General features: G+C 41.1%; 1 protein-coding gene across 1 annotated transcript in view; it reads right to left on the bottom strand.

The window, feature by feature from the left end:
* The window catches only part of loxl5a (lysyl oxidase-like 5a), a 5,389-nt gene that overhangs the window by 1,167 nt on the left and 3,648 nt on the right, over positions 1 to 574 (bottom strand). Inside the window, exons 5-7 of the mRNA XM_032526956.1 lie at positions 523 to 574; positions 273 to 388; positions 1 to 179 (exon numbers count right to left, since the gene is read on the bottom strand). The exon at positions 1 to 179 is cut by the window's left edge and continues 1,167 nt beyond it; the exon at positions 523 to 574 is cut by the window's right edge and continues 47 nt beyond it. Of these exons, the coding sequence (XP_032382847.1) occupies positions 173 to 179; positions 273 to 388; positions 523 to 574 (175 nt within the window). The 3' untranslated portion in view covers positions 1 to 172. The remainder of the gene's footprint in view (positions 180 to 272; positions 389 to 522) is intronic.

Consider the following 574-nt stretch of genomic DNA (forward strand, 5'->3'; position numbering starts at 1 on the left):
TCTTGCTGATCACGTGCTTTTCCTCAGGTTTGTAGCTATATGTCACAAGACATAAATACAAATAGAATAGAATACATTTAAACAGCAGCGCAACAGAGTAACAGCTGCACAGTGAGAGCAACAAGAAGGCATTAAGCAGGTTTCTGTGGGAAAATGTTTGTCTTCAGTCAGGTCAGCTTCTGTGGAACAAAGAATAGAAATCAGTGATGAGCTCTTCTTTTTTTGCTTCTGATCTCAGCTATATGAGGAGTGAGAACATAACTCTGACTCACACGGTAATTCTGCAGTTTCTCGCCTGGACGTAGCTTCCTGTGTACCTGATGTCGCAGCGCACCTCATTGTTTGAAAAATCGGACTCCTGAACCATCTGCGAGGGGTTCACTGTGACCTGAGAAACAGCAGAACGAAAATATAATTATGTATTATTTGGTTCCAGTTATATGAAAACATGCTGCAATGAAAGTACTAATCCATCAGATTAAGTATCTTGTCTTATTTTATAAAGCAGTTCTATATTCCCACCTTGAGGACGTAGTTTCCAGGCGGTACATCAGTGATGTCGATCCACTGGCAG

Source organism: Etheostoma spectabile, chromosome 9, assembly GCF_008692095.1.
Source record: "Etheostoma spectabile isolate EspeVRDwgs_2016 chromosome 9, UIUC_Espe_1.0, whole genome shotgun sequence".
NCBI classification, from domain to species: domain Eukaryota; kingdom Metazoa; phylum Chordata; class Actinopteri; order Perciformes; family Percidae; genus Etheostoma; species Etheostoma spectabile.